Here is a 21,292-nt window from a genome sequence, read left to right as displayed (position 1 = left end):
ATTATTTTTTCTCTATTCTTTCTAATTTTATCTGCTGTCTTCTAATTATGAACTGAAGCAATAAATGTAATAAACTTTAATCAGTAAAAACAAATCATGGTCCCCAGATAATGGATCCCCATCACTTGTGTGTAGCCTCCTGACTTTTCTTCTCACACCACCATGAAATTCACATTTGCAGTTTTGAGTAAAATGGCTCAGATATTTCATTATCGTGAACTTTGGTGCACACATTCATGATCCCTGTGTTATCAGCTGGCTCAAAGTTCACGGAGGTAAATTCATTTGATTCAGTTAAACTGATAGGAAATACACAGTGATCAAATCTTTAAAAGAGAAACGTTTAGCCCCAAACCACACCTAAAAGTATATGCTTATCGGCTGTACACAACAGCTAATATTAGCTAACTAAGCCTTTTAAACAATTAACCGAGTGCCTACAGGTGTGCTCCTCCACCTGTTACACAAAGAAAGGAAGAGGTCTGCGACCCTAGACTTTATTGAGGCTCAGTTCAATATGAGAGTAAAGTGGTCCTTTAGTAAATATCACAAATCCTGGATGAGAGTTAAGAGGAAATTTGTCATGAAGTGTGAAGTGAGGAGGACCCGAATGCAGGACTCAGGCAGACAAAATAACAGGAAGCAAGACTTTTACTCGGCTGAAGGCAAAATCTGAAAATCTAACAGCACACGAGGGGAGCCAGACAGACGCTAAGACAGAGACTGCCGGGGACGGAGTTGGGATTAATCACAAGAGGGGAAAGTGACTAAGAACAGGTGAAAACAATCAAGGCAGTCAGACACACAGGAAGTCAAAACTGCAACAAGACACCAGAGAAAACTATCAAAGTTTAACAGGAAACAAAATGGACACGAAAACTCAAATTTAAGACGATACAAAGAAAAATTGAGGTGGTACGAATAACCAAAGATGGAAACCAATATGATATAATAAAAATGAATTAATCACATGAAGAATAATCTGAAAGCAGGAAGCCAAAGCTTTCATACGCAAAACAGTAAACGCAAATAATAGAAAATAAGAATCCAAACCTCAAAAAAAATAACCATTCCCAGGTACATGCAGTGCTGCTGAAGGACTCAGTAACCATCAGCTTCTGCCTGATTCATTCTTTACAAACTAAATGAAGTTTTTCTCTCACTTTTCTGCGAAACATCAGCATGACACATCGTCTTTCTGTTAGCACAATGTCGTTTTGCACCATTGTGCCTCACTGCAGGCTCCAGAAGCTGCAAACCTGGCTGCACGCTCTCAGTTTTGTTTCTTGTTGCTTGTTTTATAAACCCTCTCCAGGATAAAAACACTCAGATAAGAGGAAGCCACACGGTTTGAAAGCAGGAAAATAAATAAATAACTATATAAAGTAGGTGTTGGTGAAGAAGAGGCCGTACACAGAGAGCAATCGTAAGAACCACTCTCTATGGGTCCTTCCTGTCTGCCTCTCTCCTCTCCCTTGCTTTTGTCGCCTCCTCTCTCTATCACAATGTAAATGGACGGTTGCCGAGGGCAACCTGTGTGTACTCACCTAAGGATGAACAGGAGGTGGTGTGTGAGTAAAGGGGCTATTAATAGCAGCATGTGTAGAAAGGACATTTGCTCGCTTGCATGCGCATGAGTGTGTGCGCACCTGTGTGTGTGTTTGAGAGAGAGAGAGTGAGAGCAGCCAGCATGTACCAGCAGGAGGAGGAGGATGCAGATTGTGAGACTCAGACACTTACTAGAGAGAACAGGAGGGTGGAGAAAGGGTGAGGGATGGATGGAGGGAGTAAGGGAACGTAGTGGAGGAGGGGGCGAATGTGTGTTGACGCTGTACGTGGCGTCAGTGTGATAAGAATAGAGATGGTGCGTGTAGCTGAGACATCACCCTCACACCCTCGGTGGGGCAGGCAGTACTCGCTCTGAATGTGTGTGTGTGTTAATAAGTGCATATATCTCAGGGTACGCTTGTGTGTGAGTGGATGAGTAAGGTGTTGGGGTTGAAGTGTGTTTTTCTTTTCACCATGTGGGTAATTGAAGTCATCTGTACCATTTAATTCAATTGTAAGAATTAGAAACATATTTTCTTTTGCCATTTCAAAATCATTTTGACACTTTTATGTTCTGAAAGAGGGAAGTGAGAGCTTTTTAAAACATTTTTTGTCGCTGTTTGACGCAAAAGACAAAAGCACGGAGGACATATCGGTTCTAAAACTGCTTTTATTACATGTGGAGTAACATAACTGGATTTGATTACAAATTGTAGGACTACTCAGTTAAGCAAGAATGCAAGAATACAACAGCACAGCAAGCGAGAGCAGCTTCTCTCATATTTCTCCGGTAGCTCATCGGGGTCCGTGTGGAACAGCTTTTCATGAAACGCCGTCACACTGTCAGAAACTGAAGCAGCCACTGCGGATTGACACGAGCAGAAAATGAAAAGCCTGTTCAGGTCCGGGGTCAGTGCATAACTGAGCATGTTTGATACTCACAGAGTTGATCCCTCTGTCTTTCACCTCCTGGCTGGTCTCAGACTCATACAGAGCTGGGGGAAAAGGGGAGGAGATGACCGCATGTGATATATTTGCAGAGGCTCAACACTCGACTCATCAGAGCCAGATGGTTTTCACTGAGGTGGCCAAGTTGAGACCAAGTACTTACATCAGGGCATCTGGCACGATAGCTGATATCTTGTTTGTTCTTTTTGTTTTTAACTAATTCATTAATTTTTCTATTTATTAAAAATCTCTCTTATTTCATTATACAAGCATGATTGCCATGCGGAGGTACACTGTAAGTTAACTGGGATTTTCTTAATTGAACCATCACTTGATATATAAATAAAAAAGAAGATATTCTAATTTTACTGGACACTTCATCAGGTACACTTTACTTTTACCACGTTGGACCTCTACTTCCTTGACAACCCCTTTAATTTTTTTATGGCCCGAACTCAACAAGGTGCTATTTGTCGGCTGCACATACATGATGTGAATCTCCTGGGCCATCGCATCCCAAAGGCGCTCTATGATTTGAGCTTTATGACATGATGTGTTATCCTTCTAAAAGCAACCATCAGTAGAAAGAGGAGTGAACGACCCTCTTTGAAGTGAGGGGGTGGCTTACAACACCAACTGTCTGCCATTTGTAATAGAGTTTTGACATCCCTTCCCAGACGCCTTAACGCCCACTCAAATCTCGGAGCATTTGTTCTGAGTTAGTCATGTAGTAAGGTGGAGCAAGGTCTCCCAGCGGGTTCACCCGAAACCTTGGCTGATTGTTACCCACACCCGTTTTCACACCTGGATTTGTGGGATTAGGCAGTGGAGCAATAGGCCAAAAATAATGGGTGAAAGCCAACAGCCTAAAAAGTGTGATCGCGATTGAAGAACGTGGCTCAGTGGCTCTGATATATAAGCCTGTCCATGTAGGCTACATATGTTAATGACAGGGTTTTAAGCTGAATTCTAAATTTCTCTGAGAACCAATAAGGAATAGATGTACAATGCAGGATGGATCCATACTTTCATGACGTTTACTCCAAACTGTGACCATACTATCTTAATGTTGCAGCAGAAATCAAGATGCATTAGGCCAGGCAACATTTTTCCAAACTTCTGTCTAGCCTTGTTGAGCCTGTGAGAATTGTAGCCTTAGTTTACAGAGGGGCTCTCAGTGTGGTAACAAGTGGTTATTTAAGTTACTGTCCTGTCATTTTGAAGCGATCTGTCCATTTTCATCTTACCTCTTATATCAACAAGGTATTTTCATGCAGGGAACTGCTGCTCACTGGATATTTTCCCTTTTTTGAACCATTCTCTGTAAACCCTAGAGGTGGTTTTTTTTTTTTGGAAACTCTCAGTACATGAACGGTTTCTCAAATATACTACCAGCAAAAATCTTCCCCCATTCTGATGCTCAGTTTGGATTTCAGCAGGTCATCTTGACCGTGTCTACATGCCTGATTGCACTGAGTTGCATTAGTTGTGCACAATAACAGTAATGGATGCGCTAACATAGCACAGTAGAGTGCACATGGATGATAGATGCACACACAAGTGTGTGTTTGTGTGTGTTACCAAAAAGCTTGCGCAGCCTGGTGACACATGACAAAAAGCCGTGGAAGGGCATGTCCAGCTCTCCAGATGTGAACCGCTCAGACAGCAGCTCAACCACCTTGTTATCGCACTGGAATCCTGGAAAACAGGGAAGAGCGAAGGTGTAAACCCAAACTGTGTGTGTGTGTGTGTACATTTTTAGACATCTTTTTGAGGACAGAAATCTGGCATGTCACTATACTTGTGGTGACCACCAGTCACTTATGGGGACAAAATGCCTGTCCTCACAAGTTTGAAGGCATTTTTGAGGCTCAAAATGCAGTTTTAGTGTCAGGGTTACAATTAGGTTACGGTTAGGTTTAGTCTAAAGGTTAGGCATTCATTTTTGATGGATAGGGGCTAGGGTTAGAGTAAACAACTAGGGAAAGCCTAATGTCAATTAGATGTCCTCACTAAGATATGAAAATGAGTGTGTGTGTGTGTGTGTGTGCGTGTGTGTGTGTGTGTGTGTGCATACCAACAGCCTGCAGTGCTGAGCTGAGTTCAAAGCGGCTCATGCTTCCAGAAGAATCCTCATCAAACTGAGAAAAGATGGACTGAAAAACAGAGCAGCATCAGTAACACTGACATGACTCTCATCCGCACACACACACAGACACACACATGTGCGCACAGACTGAGCTGTACCTGCAGATTGCGCACACTGGCCAGCAGGGTTCCTGCTTGCTCACGGCTGAGAGCGCAGCGCCCTTTAGTCTGCCAGCAGAGTTTAAGGACATCTCAACAGGACAGAAGACAGAGAGATAAAGTTATAAGGAAGGAGTGCGATAGTGAACAGCAGGGTGAAACAATGACTCAGCTGCAGAAGTCAGCAAGCGTCTGCCCCGAGGAAGCGTGAAACCAGCAAAGGTCAGTCTGTTTTCTAACAGCTGCAGCTGTAACGTGAAGAACACGAGGACGTGCCTACAGCGCAGACGGTGTCAGCAAGGATCGCAGTGCACCGCAAGCAAAAAGACTGGTATGCGAGTGATGTTAAAGAATAAACTGAGGACAAAAGGATACATCCTCTCCAAAGATGAGCTCTCTGCACGTCTCCAAAGGCAGATGGTAATCTTTCTCAAGAACTGTGATTAGGGAAGAAAGGCACAGATTGATGGAGAGGGAGAAAACAAGGGTTTAAATTGGATCTAGCAGAGGAAAGGTGAAGGTGAGGACAAGTGTCGTCACTTTTCATTACTCAACTGAGTTCAATTTACTTCATCTGACTGTGTATGAGCCTCTGTCTAGACTGGCGACCTCTGTGGCTGCACTGTTCAAACCTATGAAGGAGCTGCTTTGCTCCCATCTGGTGGCCACTGTAGGTATTACACATAAATACAGACACTACTACAACTGACTTCTGGTAATGCAGTGGATGCTCTGACCTGAGTTGAACAGCTTCATGATGTCTTTGACGTTCAGCCTGTCATCCTGCACGCAAGACACAGTTGAGAAACAGTTTTTTTTTTTAAAAAGCTTCAAAGCTTTCTTTACTTTGTGAGCCTGAAGTGTTTGAGTGCTATGATTCTTACTAGGCCAGCCTGCTTGTCAAAAGTCATCTCCACTCTCTCTTGATCCTTTGAGGAGACAGGAGCGGTCATCACCTGATAGAAAAACAAAAGAAATATAAACATACTACAGCTTTTAGCACCTGTTAGCATCTAGTACTGTAGTGTGTACCGAAGAAGTCTGTGAACTCACTTGTGAGAAGCTGGAGGTGCAGGCAAAGTCTTGAGTCCTGGAACACAGAGGCCATGTCAGGTTGTTGTACTTGTAAAAAATCTGGCTGACTCATTTGCACAAAAATAACTGCAGTAAAGCACTAAGATACTTTAGGCTACTTAAGTAGCACTAGCAATACTATAACAATCAGAGGTCCAGCAGTCTAATTTCTCCTTGGTCGAAAGCCAAAAAATGACTCACAATGCATAATGACTGCAAAGCGCCTGCACGCCTGTTATTATCTTATGTAACCTGATAGAAATATAGGTATTCCTGGACTTCGGGGTCTCTACTGTTAATACTCCTGCAGGAAACTTCATCAGTTTTTTTAACTGACTCATTTAAACTGAGCGTGTGCAGATTTAATTGCATAAACACACACCTGAACGCGTCAGCGTGGTTGCACAAGGCCTCTAATCTATGACCAGCAATCGTACTTTATTTTTTTTGAGCTGGCCTTTTGTTATGGGATAAAAAGTTTCCCCAAAACCTCTAACATCAGGCAGTGTACAAGAAAACAGTGCATTACTACAAGTACTTCACAGTTTAATTTACATCAGGCTAAAATAGCTTTTTTTTCCACAGGGTATTGGTATGGTGCCAGCTTGTTTTATAAGCTGCTTGCAGTGTTTTATATTTAACATATAATTCAGCCTCTGATAGGTACAGGGAAGTGTGGGTGACTATGACTGTGCTGTTCAGTGTGAGTGTTGCGGCAGGTGATTCAGGCGTGCAGCTGAGCCCTCGGGAAGTGAGTTTATAATTTGACAGAATATCTATGACGAGTGCAGACGCAGGGAGACGCACACACAGCGGTAATAATTCACACATGCTATCAGAGGTAGTTTTTTTTTCTGTTTTCTGACATCAGACTATGCAGAAAGTTTTTCTTTATCCTTGCTTTGGAATCTTTTGGGGAATGAAAGCTAAATTTCCTCCATCTTACTCGAGAGTGTTTCCAATCTTGGAGAAAGTGCGGACGAAGAACTCTCCAGGGATGTTGGGTCGGTAGGTGGATACCACAATGACGTAAGTACCTGGATCCAGGCGCATCTTTCTCCACACACCTCTGCAGGACAAACAGCATGTTTACTGATTGTAACAAATAAGCTAAACGATTCTATGCACAAAACATGTCACACATACCCTGCTCAAAAACATTAAGGTGATGATCGACCACTCGATCATCACAGTAAAACACAAAGTCAGATAAACTTCCCTGTTGGTCCCTTCTAGGAAGCATAAACCACTGTGAATGTATTTCACCTGCTTTGGAAATCACACAGCGTCTGTCGGAGAGGCAACAACAAGACCATCCCCCGTTCCTGTCACTGTACCTGCACCTGCTTCACATAGCTTCTCCAGAATGGCACATCCATATTTACTGTTTCTACCAGCACACTCACACAAGTATGGAGGAGATGAGGAGAGCTGGAAAGAACCATAGAACGACATCAAGGCAGCAGCAGTACCAGTATATACTCCTTTTTGTGAAGACAACCAGGAGCTCAACAAAATTATCCCCAGCAGGATGCCCACATCCTGACCAAACTGTCAGAAACAGACTTCATAAGTGTAGTTTCAGGGTCAGACCTCCTTTAACTCTTTCCCCCGATAAAGGCGGCATTTGACAACCTCCATTGTAGGCTTAATGACAAGTTTTGACACCTCAGTATATCATAAATGAAGATATGGTTTGACCACAAGAGGTTTCAGGTTTTTCCAAGAGTCACCTGGCAGAGACCACCACACTCAGTCACTATGTTCTGGCCTGAATATTCATATTTCAAGCAGGCCTGAAATATGACAGAAGCCACTCAGCTCAGAAAAGAGCGTGATGGATTCCTCGTAGTAGTAGAGTGATCAGGACCGGATCAGGACCAGGACGGTCCCGATCAACTAGTCCAGGTAAGAGACACAAATCTGGAGTGGACATGACAAATATCAAAATGTGAAGAGGCAACGAGACCAGTGGTGCTCTCCGGTGAACTGGTCTGGAGCACAGGCATTCTGGTAGTGCTTCTGTTCCTCAATGCACCATCAAGCAGATACCAGTCCCGGGGCTGGTTGATGCCCATCTATGGACATGTCGGTCTCTCCTCATCGTTTGGTATTCCTCCACACTCTTGATGTGCCATCATTGAGTATCTGTGCAAGCTGAATGCGCTGCAGGTACTGTATCATGTTACCAGTCGTGACAAAGACACTAGCAAAAAGCAAACCTGGAGAAAATCACTCAGGAGGGATGAGGAGAGAGCAATGGTCATCACCTTCAAAGTAATTTTGAATGTTGTCCTGTTGCCTCTCCAGTGCATCTGCTGTCATTTTCATTTGCTCCAAAGCAGGTGAAAGGGAATGGTTTCTGTTTCCTGACTGGACAGACCGATCTCCCTTAAGTTTAACTAACTGTGTGTTACACTTTAATAATCGAGTCTTCCCTTAACGGTTTTGAGCATATGATACAGACTGTAGCTGCTCTGGCTGACTGATTTTCTGTTGTTGTTTTTTTTAAATCTCTTTTCTGTTCAAAGTTAGCAAGAACTCAGCAAAAGATGACAAAATTCTCTTACATAAAAATTGACTTCAGAGTTAGCTCAGGTATTACTCAAAATTACGACTAAAAGTGTCTCAAACATTCACCACAGCATCAGGATCTGCAGCTGTTGGGATCATCGTGTGAACGCGTAGCTCTCTTTGTGTTTGAAAGAGCAACATGCAGTCTCTTCATAGTTTCATCTTATACCTTTGACCTTTGTACTTCCCAGAACGACACGCTGGGCGATTCTTCATAAAGAAGCTGCGGTCCAGACAAGTGTTCTGCAGTTATGTGAAGAAAAAAAAACCAGTTACTGAGAAATGAAAATAGTTCTCATGTTAATTTGATTTTATATAAATTATTGATAATTGGTAGATATTCACCTCAGAAGGAACCTGGAAAAAACAAAGAATGAGTCACATGAGTGTGTCAAGAAAAAGAGTTAAGATGCTGAAACGTTAAAGCTGGATAAATATAGCACCTTATAGATGTGAAAGGCGATGTGCAGGAAGTTGAGTTTATCCCTCTGCCTTCGGTTTTTCTGCAGCAGCTCCACCAGCACCGTGCAACGTTTGACTTTCTGCTTCTGCTTCTCGGCTCTCTTCTTCGGATCTGGGGTCACAGTCGGATCTTCCATTTCATCATCGCCATCCTCGCCATCGTCCCCCACGTCGTCGTCATCGTCCTCATCCTCATTCTCGTCCTTCTCTTTGAGGACCAGCGTATACTGGGGATTTTTCCAGAATGTTTCTGGGGGGAAAAAGCAGAGACAGCAACATCTGGCAACAGAAAGGATCCCAGTAAAGCTTGAATGAACAGTGATCCAGATTTGAACCGTACTGTTATATTTGCGGCTACCGCCAGCAGAACTCCCCGGCAGCCAGCAGCCTTCGTGTTCGGTGATGGCCCAGCTGGCAGGTGTGCTTTCTTCATCATAAGAGTCTGGATTGACGCTGCAGAGCTCCACAACATCAAAGAGGTTGGAGAAGTCCTCGGCACTGATCCTAACAGAGACGGCTACTCGCATCAGAGCTCTTAAAGCCACAAGAGATTTATTCACTGGTTTAAGTTTTATGTTTCTTCTTCTTACCAGAACTCTCCGTCTTCAACGCATTTCACCTCGATCCTTTCCTTCTCTGTCGGGTCCACGTTCTCCCACTCTTTCCCCCTGCAGTCACGCACACGCAGAGACAAACTCGACATCCGTGGATGTTCTGTAAACTGCGAGTGGGTGTGCTCTCTTTGTGTAACATGCACACTCACTTGTCACTCCAGGGTCCGCAATATTCGATAAAACCCCAGGGGTTTCTCAGCCTCAGCAGCAAAATCTCATCTGATGGTTTTGTCAACTAAAATTTAAACAACAACAACAAAAAAGAAGCTTATAAAACACACATGAAGTCTTATTTTGAAAGGATAATTTTTCACTATGTTGTTATTTACATCAAGATTCGAGAAAAAGTCTTAAAATGTATAATTCCATGAAAAAAATGATCAGACTATGAAAGTGCTGTGTAAGATCTAGTCTGTTTACAAGAACAGATCATAGTAGACTGACAGACATTAAATTACAATAAAGTTGATTGTTCTGTAATCAGTCCCATTTGTTTGTCTGTCTGCTTGTTAGCAGTCTAGCATCCACAGTTTTCAAGATATCGTTTTTAAATTTTGTGTGATGGTAGATACCAATAACAGCTTGAGTTGATTTAATTTAGGTGAAAATCAATAAAAAATTTATATTACCCACAATTTTGGAGGATCGTCTTCAAACTTCGCAATATTCTAGGCCTTGAGGGACATGAATACCAAGGTTGGCTAAGCATTTGAGTTCGACCTTCACTGTTAGCACCCAAGATCAAAGTTGACCTTGAGAAAAATTTCAAGAAACCATATCGAGTAACATATCGTATGAAAGGACATGGAGAGAGCTGTACAACAACCTTTTTATGTTTTCAATACGACGCCCTGCGACGTCTCGGTGACGCCAGCATCAGCATGTTGTAATAAAAACATCATAAAACATTAAAGTTTTTGTTTAGCCCTTGGAGGTAGTTGCGCTCTCTGAGTGCTCTCGTTCACCTTGATCTGTTTTTTAATTTGACGCAAGATTAGACGACGGATTATGAGTCAATTACATTCCAAGATAGGATGAAATCCAGTCAAGTTACAATAAGGAGACATGAAATATAAATGAGATTACATTTATTGTCACAATAAATTTCATCAGCTTAGAATAAAATGATATAATGTGAGATAGCGTGAAAATTGTGCTCACTAATGAGACTCATCTTGGTGATACCTTGTCAGCGTCAGTTATGGCGTAGGCATGGCCCTTTATCAGCCCCTCTCCTGTCACCTTGCCGATATCTGAGGCGCTCTTGGCCTGTGAAGACAAACACAGGTTAACATCCACGTGCGTGAGTGTCAACATCTGGAGTTTGGGGCTGAGTGTACCTGGATGAAGCAGCTGAGCAGGCTCCCTCGCGACAGAGCAGCAGCCAAGGACCTCCAGAGGACTCGAGGGGTACGAGAAGAGATCTCCAGCGAGCGGGCGATGCCTCCAGTGAAGTCCTCCATCCCCTCTGAAATGTTGCCTCCCTTCAGGCTCCCGTAAGATCCGATTAACCTACATATGGGAGGTGAGAAAAGTGGCTATCTCTGTTAGCGACATAACACAGACAGAAAAGGAGTGGGTGATCTCAGACATTACAACCCAGAAACATATGCTGGTTGTGGAAACTGACTTGGCATAGGCCTTTTCCACCAGGGCGCTCCAAAACTCATTGCGGGTGCGAGAGTAGCTGAAGAGCAGACGGCCTTCGCGTACTGGCAGCCTGTCATCCACAACCACCTCCACCCACTCACCATACTGCCAGAACTGCACAGAGGGAGGGAGAGAGAGAGAGAGACGGCGACAGAAGAGGGAGACGTGAGAAGAGAGGAGGAGAGGATGTAATGAGTAAGGAGGAACTGTAATGAGGAGGAAAACTGAATGAGAACCTGAACATTAGAATCAACTGATTTCTTTTGGCCAGCTGGGGGCAGTAGAAACAAACTATTAGCGATGCACAACACCCCCACCTTTAGACTGCAGTTTGTCTGTGTCAGGCTGACCTCACTGAGTGAAAGGCTCCATACTACCGTATTCTGTCTCCATGTAATCTCTCATGTTGATGTGCGAGTCATTTTTTATTACACAGTGTTCTGAGATGGAAAACTAGTCTATGTAAATACTCTAGGCTTACCGTCCCTCTGTGTAAAACAACATGCATGCTCTGCACTTTTGTTTGACCTTTTTGCAACAGAAAACAAACCTCACAAAGAGAACTTGGCAAAGTTCAGATTTCCAAAGCAATTTGTGATCATATTCAGAAGATAAGTTAGCTTTGATACTTCTGGTGACGCATTAGACCCAGAGTATTTCTAGAGAAAGTCTGAATATTGGAAACTTTTTTTTTTTTTATAATGAGAGATAAACTGACTTTTATTCTTCTGAGTTTAATTTCAGTTAGTTTGCAGAACAAAATAAAAATTGTTTCAGTTTGGTTTTATTGTTTTAAAAATGTTTAGCTTTAGCTTGGTTTTCGCTAGTCTTAGCATGTCTCCACAGTGTAGTTACCTGTCTCATCTGGGTGGCTGTTTTGTCTAAATTTTAACTTATTAAGCATATTGGTTAGTAATTCAGTTAGCTTTCAGTCTTATCTTAATTTGCATTTCAGGTAACTGAAATGCAAGCAGTGTGGTGGTACAGTGGTTAGCACTGTTGTCTCACAGCAAATAGGTCATGGGTTTCAATCCACTGGCCAGAATTTGGGTGTTGTCCATGTCCCCTTGGTTATTCCAGTTTCCTCCCAGAGTCAAAAAACGTGCACGTTCGGTTAACTAGTGAAAAACTGTAGGCGTGAATATTTGTCTGCCTCTCTGTGGTAGCCTTGTGATATGTCGGTGGCCTGTTGAGGCCACCCTGCCGTTCACACATGTAAGATCTGCTCCCCACAATACCCTGAATTAGCAGGCTGAAGAAAATCGATGAATAACTGAAATGTTTCAGTTAGTAGTTTAGTTTTTGTCAGCTACCAGTCAGTTTACGTCCAAGTAACCCTGGGAGCCGAGCAGACTGCTTTAAACACAAAGGAGATGACCAAAGACCAGTGTAAGATTATTCTGAACTGTTGCAACGACTAAATTAACTCGTGCAACAAATTTAGGAAGACTCAGCGTACCTGAATCAATGACAGGTTCATAGAGAGAAGAAAAATATAATAATAATACAATATAATCTCTGTGAAAGCACACTGTCCCGCACAACATTACTTTTTTTTTTTTTTTACAATGTTTCGATTAACGTGACCTTTGTCAGTTACAGAGAAAAATTAATGATTGATGATTAAATTAAGTAATGGAAAGCACTTTAAACTGGTGTGTTGTTGCCTGTAGATAAGATCGTCTTGTCTCAATTAATGCTATAATTTAATATTATGCCTTCAACAATCAGGGGACTTATCAGCTGTCCAGATATGAAGCTTCAAAAGGTTTATAAAGGAGAATTTAAAAACAACAGCTCTTCAGGTCGTTACTGGTCATGGCTTGAGGTGTGTACCATACTGTTAACGGTGTGTACACAACAGTAGCTGAAAGCAGGCTTACACTGGTCGTTCATGGCTGGTGTGTGTGTGTGTACAGGTGTCCCGGGGGAGTCACTACCTGCATGTCTGAACTGCTCTCCAATTACTCTGACAGAGCAGAATCAGTTTCCAGTCCTTCCGTCCTGCTTGTTCAGTCACGCCACATTCTCCACGGCAGTCTCTAAAGGTCCAGAGCTTCGAGCCAAAACAATCACTTCCCGATGTGTCTGCTTTTGCAAGATTCACGTGTCTATGAAATTGGTATTTTATTGATCTGAGCAAGTTAGAGCCAGAGAATAAGTGTTGAACTCTCCAGATAAGAATCACCAGTTCTAATGAGCTGATAAAGATTTGGGTTTATGTTTGTTTCCCTCAAGCTGGGAGGCCTTTGTGCAGAAATGACTCCAGGATGAGTTGATACGTGTCTTAGCTGCCTTCAATAAATACCAGAGCCGTGGCACAGCAGCTTACCAAAAAGACAACTCACAGAAAACATTTCAAAGGATAGAGCCAAATCAGATAAAATATAAATTAGTTCAGGCAATCTGTCCTTAAATTTAAGGGGCGTCTAAATATAATTATGTTTGTGGAGGCCTCACATTCGTCAGAATAAATGGCTCTTCAAAGGCGCTCAAGCAGGACCAGACAAAAAGCTTTTAGTCTCGTGTTATGTTGTGCAAAACGATATGTGACCACAAACTTTGGCAAGAACAACCAGCAGATGAACTAGCTCGAGGGCCACAGACTGATGTGTTTGTGTACATCTATGCTGAAATATGACCTAAGTTTTTGTGTGTAATGATTTAATAAAAAAAACTCGGGGAAACACTTTAATTGACACTTTTGGCTCCAGATTTGGCTGAATGCGTGATCGTGTCTTCAAATAAAGCAACTTGATACAGCGCTGGGCCTGCAAATCTGCAAATTTAAGTCAAATCTGTGCTGTCAACAACACAAGCTGTATGCAAAAACGGACGTACTCACTGTTGCCTAATGATTAGTTGAGTCCTGTCAGCTTTGAGCTGCTCGATTACCCTCATGCTGTTTTATGAACAGACATGAGAAACCTCTGCATGATTATACTAAAGTCCCCGGCCAACTTCGGGTCGGGGACAAGTTCCTGACAAGTGGAGGAGTTTAAGTATCTCGGGGTCTTTTTCACGAGTGACGGGAGAAGGGAACCAGAGATAGTAGATGGAGTCGTGCTGGTCCATCATGGTGAAGAGAGAGCTGAGCGTAAAAGCGATGCTCTCAATTTGCAGTCTACGTCCCGACCCTCACCTATGGTCACAAGCTGTGGGTAGTGACCAAAAAAACAAGATCGCAGATACAAGCACACAAATGTGCTTCCTCCAATGAGTGGCTGGCGTCTCCCTTAGAGATAGGCTGAGAAGTTCAGCCATCAGGTGGGGCTCAGAGTAGAGCCGCTGGTCCTCCACATTGCAAGAAGCCAGTTGAGGTGGTTTGAGCATCTAACAAGGATGCCTCCTGGGCGATTCCGGGTATGTCCCACCAGGAGTAGGCCCCCAGGCAAACCCAGGGCACGGTGTAGAGATTATATCTCTCGGCTGGCCTGGGAACGCCTTGGTGTTCCCCCGGACAAGCTGGAGGAGGTGGCTTTGAAGAAGGAGGTCTGGGTTTCTCTACTTAGGCTGCTGCCCCCATGACCCGGCCCCAGATAAGTGGAGATAAAGCATACTCTGTTCGATGAGTGTCCATAACTTACAAAATGAGCTTCACGTTGTATGAAATATGACTTAAAACTGCAGTAATCCACGTTCACCTGTACTCAGAGAAACTTTTCACCAGTCTGAGTCACGTCTTCAGTTCCCAGTACAAACACGTAATGACCAAAACCAGCAGCACTGACTAACAATGGCCCGTGAGGTTAGTTTCATGGTTGTTAATATGCAAATTTTCATGGCCGTTGTTTAACGCCTGTGAATACCACTCACAGAGAGTTCCTCTCTCCACTATGTGCACATCCTCACTGAAGGAGTGGCCACTGGCCTGCAGGTGTAAACAGACTGTTGAGTACTGACCTGATGGGGCAGCTCTTCTGTGCCCTGCCGGAGGTTGTTTGGCTTCCACAAAATATAATTCATAGCGATCGTCTTGGCATTTAATTGCAAAAATTATATTAGTCTGTTTGTTTTGAGCGACCTAATACTTGGGGTGGACCCGTTTTTGGCGTGGGGATTTGAGGTTTGAATGCCACAGAGACACAGTGTTTTGAAAAGATGCATCTCAGCTATTCTGATGCTCCTGACACATAAGGCATCACCAAAGGCTTTTGCTTAGGGAGCAGTGAGCTTTCTTCTTTGGGTGCTTTCACAGCGCTCACAAAAGTTCAGCCACAATAAACCAAATTTAATCGGGGTCTCTTTGACATGATGTTCTTCCTGCTGCTTCCCTGGTTGCTGTGTCTGTGGGGATGGTGTTCGCTCTGTGTTGTAACTTCCTGATGTAACGCCCAGTTTGTGCTCCAGTGGATGATGAGAGTCAAACCTTAAATCAGTATACGCTGGTTTACAGTCCACATCGACCTTAAAATGTCCCGCATTACTGATGGTAATTGCACAGACCAAGAAAGCTAGCCTTCCGTAATAGCATGGCAAATAGGCCTCCTTTGAATTGTCTGTGGGCAATTTGCATTGAGGATAATATAGATGCTGTTTTGGGGGAAAGAGTGAGCATTGTTTCTCATTAGTAAGAAAAAGAGTCTGGTCTTACCTTGAAATGGAAGATCCCTGCGTAACGGTCGCTCAGACTTTGGTTTGGTGGCACCACCTTCATAAAGAGCGAGGGGTGCGCGGTCAGGCAGGACAGGGCAGCCAGCAGCCAGCAGTTACCTGATAAACAGGAAGAAGAGTGTGACGAGTTTAAAGGTGATCACTTTTTATATTTATTAAGTATTTCAGAGGGTGGTGGTCTCCCGCATTCATGTTAGGTAGACTGGCAGCTCTCCATCACACACGTAATCAACCACATTCTTCTCCAGCAGCCAACATCTGTTCTGTGTTGCAGATGTTGCAGTAACCGTTAGCATCTGTGTAAATCATGGAAAAACACAGACTGAGATTTAGCTTAAAAGGAAACCCAAAACGTAGACATGGAGACAGAGGCAGGCGGAGGAGGAGGGGGAATTGATCTGTGCCAGTGACATGCTCGCACACATCCGACGACACAAATCATCAATGAAGAAATCCCAGAGGTGGAGGACGAGTTTGCTGTTTTGCAGAAAACAGCCGTATAATTCATCAAAATTGGAAACAGACTGAGAAACGCATATTTTAGCTGATGCTGCAGGCTAATAAAGCTGCAGCTCGATGGGGTAACGACCCCCAGCAGATTTAGGATTTGATGACCACAAAGAGACACGACTCTTTTCCCTCTGGCTGCACATTAGATGTTTTGGTCCCTCTGAGCCTGTTTGTCCCCGTTGTACAGCTACTTCAATCGCCTGTATCCATTTAACTGGGTGTTGTGCAATCCCAGTTTGAGACATTTCAACATGACTGGTTTCATCACTCAATCCCTGTGGATTGATAATAAACAGCTGGCAGATAAAAAGATTGTTCTTGTTCCAGATGTACTCACCAAGTTGGCCCTGACAGATATCAGTGGTTGCAGTCGTGTCCTCGACAAACACAGCATTCTTACTGATTTCCTACAGAAACAGAACAAAAAGAGCACAATTTACAAGCTCTGCTGTTATAACCATGAATGTTTTACCTCCTGCGATCCCCACGTCCTCTTTAAGAAGCCATTAAACTTTGACTTTCCTACACTAATTCTACCGGAGAGTTTCCGACTCTGTCATAAACTCATTGTGGCCATGACAGGACATTTTTCAGATGGTGCCTAGTTCTTATATTTGTTTTTTGTGCTCAAATCTTAATTTCTGTGAGGAAGATGGTGGTGATATGTTTAGAATAACAAACAATATATAGAATAACTTCACTGATTGACCATTTAAGAACATTTTAATTGAAAACACCAAGTTATGTGACATTTTACAGAATCATTTATGTGGCCCTGTTTTACAAGGATTTCCCTGGAAAATATATATATTTTTAAATTACTTTTGAAGTCCAAACCTCTTTTTCTTTGTTCATGTACTTGGTTAGTTTGTGACTTGGTGTCAATATAAAACTAGATTAAGGATATGTGAATGGACATTGGGCTCTTTTCTTGATGATTTGTATAACCTTTTCCAGTTCTCCCTCACTTCGTTCTTTCTCAACTCCTTCTTCTCAAGGTTTTTCCACACCTGTGACACACCTGGTTAAATCTGTTTACACCCACATCAGCGCTGCTGAGAGCTCATGTGCAGAATGTGGGGGGAACATTTAGAAACACATACCTGAAAAACAGAGAAACTTTCTTTAACTCCAGAGTTTTTGTTTGAATCATGCTAAATAAGCCCACGAACACCTAAACCTCCGCAAAACCGCTGGCTCTTTATGCGCATGCACAACATGTCAGTGGTCAAACTTTCGCACCTTGGGTCTCTTCCATTGAATAGCCTTTTTAGGGTCCGGGTCTTCCGGTGTTCCGATGGACTTCTGCTCCGCTGGAAAGGTTGGATCAGAGAACAGCACGCCGGACTTCAGACACTCTGCCTGGAGAGTTTCAAAGTCCTGGTCCTTGAACTTGATCGGGTTCTCAGTGGAGCCCAGAGGAGCCTCGTTGTTGGTCGCCATCGTGTCAGTGGGTGCGCTGTCAGAAAAATGCTATCAGATGCTAAATGTGAGAGCTTAAATACAGTAAAAGAAAAAGCGCACACCCACCGGATCAGGCGAGGGCTGCTGGAGCGCCTCCCCGGCTCTGCCCAGCCTGGAAAGGTATGCGGGGCGCCCGGGGGACCTTCGATGCGGGAGTCGGAGTAATAACACGGTGCCAGGGGCGCCTTTGATCTCTGGAGTTTATTGTCCATCGTGCTGAGAGTGCAGACAGATGCGAAAAGGGATACGAAAAGCGGTCTGTGCAGGGACTCAGCAAGTGCCACAAAACCACTAAAAACTATGAAGAAACTTCAAATCTTTAAAAGTTTCTGTTTGCTTTTTGTAAAACATCCAGAACTGTGACTGCAGCACGTTTATGTTCGCGTGCGTGCAGGAAGCTTCTTTCCAGTGAGACCCAAAACACCAACAGGAATCATTTTAAACCTCTAATAAGGACGTTTGGATTTGCCAGCATGTTATTCATGCATGCCGAGAAAACCCCAGTCAGTTCTCCAACGCCAGCGCTAGGTGGCAGTGCACTCCAGTGGACGACACACCACAGATCACTGCGGGACTCATGGTGACAGCTGATTTACTCACTGAAAGCTCTCTAAACGCGATATATAAGAGGATTGGCAAATTGAAAGAAAACCCCTGATCTTTGACCTCTCGCAGTGAGAAGATCTGCAGCAGCTCTGAGCTGCTTCCTCTCATGATGAAACATTTCAGCTGTGATGGCAGTAGTGACTTCTTCCAGGATGAAAACCCAGCTGATCACTTTTGGGCCTGCAGGAGAGTTTATGCTGCGCTTTCATCATCAAATACCAAAAAATGTGAGAACATCCCCGTGGAAGAGTGATCCTCTGTGGAGATCAGGGTGAATGAAGAGAGAGCCCCTAAGCTGCTCTGGTGCCACATGCTGATTGATTTCTGTTGGCTTTTCCTTTAATTTGACACTGCTTTATATAGTGCACTGTACTGTTTTTATTTAAAACAACAAAACTAAAGGCGACATAAGGGAATAAAAGGCAATATTATAGTTCTTTCAACAGCCTGCACTTAAACATTTATGTCCATATTGTCTGTTTGTCTGTTCTGTTGTATGTGTAGACAAAGAAAATAAAGCTGATTTTGATCCTGATTTATATAAAGTGTAAAAACTCCCTGTCAATTAAAGACTTCATGCATTGATGCAAACACATAAAAAAGACAGACTTGTTACTCCATTCATCTGGAGGATGTGCTCCAGGAGGGATCAAGGAAGCAAACAAACCACTGAACTAAAGTGATGTTTCTCCTGTTTCTAGAACATAAATATGAGACATTTCCATGTATAATCACATGTTTGCCTTTTATCTGCACAAATCTTCCTTTAGAGGAACTTTTATGACACTGAAACTGAGGTGGAACAAAAATAATCCAGCCTGCTTCACAGAAAATTGAATTGAAATCCTGACCTAAATGTCTTGAGATGCTGCCTCACCCATATGGACCCTTTTAAGCGGTATCCGGACAGGGGTGCTTTGGTTTGGCCTCCCTTTTTGTGATATGGCCTCTGAATCTGAAGTGGACATCCAATTACACCTCCTACACCCCCACCCTCCCCGAGCCCTCTGCTGTCATTCAGCGAGTTTAGGTGAATATCCACCTCCAGGAAGCTGTTGAAGCGTCTCCAGCAGTCCTTCCATCACACGCCTGATTACACCGAAAGCGAGAGACTGACCGGGACTAAACAAACAAGAAGAATAGCGACACGTATCTGCCTAATGGTCACCATTTAACTTCATTCATGGGCTCTCCATTATGTCCGCGCGGTCTTTGAGGACAGGATTATAGGAAGCCTCGGTGACAAAGGTCAGAGGGCCGACCGACACTCCCACACCTCCTTGACCCGCTCTGATCCCACGACCCCGGCACTAGCAACCCCCTGACCCGTCTCACCCTGCGCGCTGGTTAACCGGCTTTGTCCCGGCCTGTTTTCTGCTGCATCACTCACACACATCACAGCAAGCTGAAGCGGTCAGAGAGGGGACCTTAATATGCCTCAATAAGACTCGAGCCAAAGGACGTCAGTGACACACGAAGAAAAACAACCGATGGGAGGTTCTTGTAGACACAATCTGAAGTTTTGTTCTTTATTAAAAATACAACTAATTCGCCTTTCATGTCGTTTTGACTCTTCCTGGATTCCTTATCTTATTTTTATTGTGATACAGTTCTTTAATTGTGGTCTGTATTCAACTACTTTTTACATTTTTATAAATTAGTTGTTTTATTTCTGTAGTTTGTGTCCTTCTTTTCAAAGATTATCTCTTTTTTTTATTGTAATTTTGTACATTTTTAACATCATGTTATATATTATTCTTAATATGCTTCTTAATTGTAGTTCTCTTGTACTCATATTATAATAGTTTTCTCTCCAGTGTAAAATATTTTTGATTTTCATAAGTTTTTAATTTACTCAGTGACTCATTTTAATTCACTTCAGTACTTCTGAAATACTTTATATTTCAGAATTATGATGTATTTATTCATTTGACACTTTCAGGCACTGTTTTATCTTTATACAAAGTCTATGGCCAGTTTCTAAAATCTGATCAAATGATGTGAATGAAAGGTTCTTGAAGAGGTCAAAGGGTGTTTAAAATAGGATTTGGACCAATAGGAACTCTGATATGATGATGACACATCACTAATTTCTCTCCGGTGCAGTAATATGTTTACTTCAGTAAGCTGGTGAGACTGTAGCAATATTTGAGTGACTATCTTCCAGTGACCTTAAGCCCAAGGATCTAAATCTCTGTTGGGATCCTTGGAAAGACGTCTCCTCTCTTCTCGAAGTCATAAAGTTTGAGTTTGCTTGAAGTAAATTTTCATTTCGATGTGATTTTTGCGAAATTTCACATGGATGTCTCTGGTCACAATATTCAACTGCTCGTTAATGTAAATATCTAATCAGCCAATCACATGGCAGCAACTCAGTGCAATCAGGTGGCATGATGTAGTTCCGACTGAGCATCAGAATGAGGAGCAAAGATAATTTAAGAGTCTCTGAACGTGTGATGGTTGTTGGTGCCCGATGCAGTTTGGAGTAAATCCTCCCCGTTAGCAGCCTGGAAAAGATCGACCTCTCAGCTTTAATGAGGTCAGAGCTATCTGACTGTTAGAGAGCTTCAGTGTCTGAGCTGGACTTGCTTTTAAATAGGTCTGGAGAGTTTAGGGTTACAACACGAAAATTACCATTAGCAGTTGCGTTATGGCCTCGTGCTGATCTTTGGGAGAGAGCTTGCTCATTGTTGTGGTTCTGGCTTTGGAACTAATTGTTCTTGGGTTCAGAAAATATGCCTCTATTTTCCACAGTGTGGCGGAGAATGAACGATGGAATTAAGGCCGACTTTCTCTGAAGTTTTCTTCTTTTCGTCCTCTGTTTTGTCACTTTTGCTAAAATGCATAAAAAAGGTTCATTCTGGCTGAACTCCCATTTACTTGATTCTGCTGCGGTTCATGATTGTCTGTCACATCTGTAGCAGCAGCTGACCACTCAACACCCTTGTACTGATTATGAGAAGGACTCTAGGAAACTTTTT

At 43.0% G+C, this 21,292-nt stretch overlaps 1 protein-coding gene across 1 annotated transcript; it reads right to left on the bottom strand.

Annotated features, from left to right (window-relative positions):
* Positions 1-2,200: 2,200 nt before the first annotated feature.
* Positions 2,201-17,932, bottom strand: capn12 (calpain 12). The gene is made up of 23 exons (XM_085243545.1): positions 17,772-17,932; positions 17,484-17,700; positions 16,579-16,648; positions 15,712-15,830; positions 11,098-11,231; positions 10,808-10,979; positions 10,653-10,736; positions 9,617-9,702; positions 9,444-9,521; positions 9,194-9,357; positions 8,835-9,103; positions 8,737-8,748; positions 8,561-8,634; positions 6,764-6,886; positions 5,797-5,833; positions 5,628-5,699; positions 5,481-5,526; positions 5,119-5,180; positions 4,744-4,812; positions 4,574-4,652; positions 4,078-4,194; positions 2,491-2,543; positions 2,201-2,410 (listed from the first exon to the last, which is right to left on the bottom strand). Exons 1-23 carry the CDS (start codon positions 17,915-17,917, stop codon positions 2,384-2,386), a joined length of 2,310 nt encoding a protein of 769 aa, XP_085099671.1. The 5' UTR covers positions 17,918-17,932; the 3' UTR covers positions 2,201-2,383.
* Positions 17,933-21,292: the final 3,360 nt, after the last annotated feature.

The sequence above is a fragment of the Mchenga conophoros genome, linkage group LG14 (genome assembly GCF_057382185.1).
Source record: "Mchenga conophoros isolate Kocher_MC1m ecotype Shallow Benthic linkage group LG14, M_conophoros_male_GT1.1, whole genome shotgun sequence".
Taxonomy (NCBI): Eukaryota; Metazoa; Chordata; class Actinopteri; order Cichliformes; family Cichlidae; genus Mchenga; species Mchenga conophoros.
This window is presented reverse-complemented; position numbering and strand designations above follow the sequence as displayed.

What these genes read in the sequence shown, in the direction of transcription:
- capn12 (XM_085243545.1), bottom strand. Translation starts at nt 17,917, where the DNA reads ATGGACAATAAACTCCAGAGATCAAAGGCGCCCCTGGCACCGTGTTAT. An exon ending in AAGATTGGAAACACTCTCGA is followed by an intron (nt 5,834 to 6,763) that starts GTAAGATGGAGG and finishes TCTGTGTTCCAG; the next exon opens with GACTCAAGACTTTGCCTGCA. An exon ending in TTGACAAGCAGGCTGGCCTA is followed by an intron (nt 5,527 to 5,627) that starts GTAAGAATCATA and finishes TCTTGCGTGCAG; the next exon opens with GATGACAGGCTGAACGTCAA.